This window comes from Priapulus caudatus, unplaced genomic scaffold (genome assembly GCF_000485595.1).
Source record: "Priapulus caudatus unplaced genomic scaffold, Priapulus_caudatus-5.0.1 Scaffold608, whole genome shotgun sequence".
Lineage (NCBI taxonomy): Eukaryota > Metazoa > Priapulida > Priapulimorpha > Priapulimorphida > Priapulidae > Priapulus > Priapulus caudatus.
This window is the reverse complement of record NW_014577669.1, coordinates 21,141-22,119: the sequence shown is the minus strand read 5'-3', so window position 1 is coordinate 22,119 and position 979 is coordinate 21,141. Positions and strand designations below refer to the sequence as shown.

The 979-nt window shown below is 44.2% G+C and overlaps 1 protein-coding gene across 1 annotated transcript in view; it reads right to left on the bottom strand.

Moving 5' to 3' along the window:
* Positions 1-105: 105 nt before the first annotated feature.
* Positions 106-979, bottom strand: part of LOC106812102 (lactoperoxidase-like) — a 7,149-nt gene continuing 6,275 nt past the window's right edge. Inside the window, exon 3 of the mRNA XM_014815877.1 lies at positions 106-329. Coding sequence (XP_014671363.1) covers positions 106-329 — 224 coding nt within the window. The remainder of the gene's footprint in view (positions 330-979) is intronic.

The window sequence follows — 979 nt, the reverse complement described above, 5'->3', positions numbered from 1 at the left end:
GTATGTAGGGAGCCTGGTACCACGTAAACGGGAAAAGCTATGTAGGGAGCCTAGTACCACGTACACGGGAGGAGCTATGTAAATAAAGAGCCTGAAAAAGAAGCCTTACGCGTAGACCTCCTCCAGCTTCCCCATCGTCCTCTCTTCCATGACTCCTCTATCGACGAGATCTTGGAAGGAGGTGAACTTGGGTTTGCTGGAATCGCAGGCATTCTGCATCTCGTTGTAGGGGAGGAGGCCGTGGTCGCGGCCTCGCTGGATGTTGAAGGCGGCGAGATCAAAGCCGAACGTCTCGCCGTGGCCTCGGAACAGTTTGTCTCTGAGCGCGTCTAAGAATCAACGGCGTGCGGTGTCTCATATATATCATATACAAGTATATAGTGTGACATATACAGCTGTCCTCACTGTCTAACATAATTATACAGGTTCATAGTTTAACATAATTATATTGTCTAACATATACAGATACATAGTGTAACATAATTATACAGGTGTATAGTGTAGCATATACAGGTGTATAGTGTAACATATACAGGTACATAGTGTAACATAATTATACAGGTGTATAGTGTAGCATATACAGGTGTATAGTGTAGAATATACAGGTGTATAGTGTAGAATATACAGGTGTATAGTGTAGAATATACAGGTGTATAGTGTAACGTATACAAATATGTTATTAACTATCTTTTATCTTTAATTATTACTAACTAATATCTACGGGCCGTACACCTACCTGCCATGTACCTGTCATGTACCTGTCCACCTACCTGTCATGTACCTGTCCACCTACCTGTCATGTACCTGTCCACCTACCTGTCATGTACCTGTCCACCTACCTGTAATGTACCTGCCCACCTACTTGTCATGTACCTGTCCACCTACCTGTCATGTACCTGTCCACCTACCTGTCATGTATCTGTCCACCTACCTGTCATGTACCTGTCCACCTACCTGTCATGTACCCGTCTACCTCCCT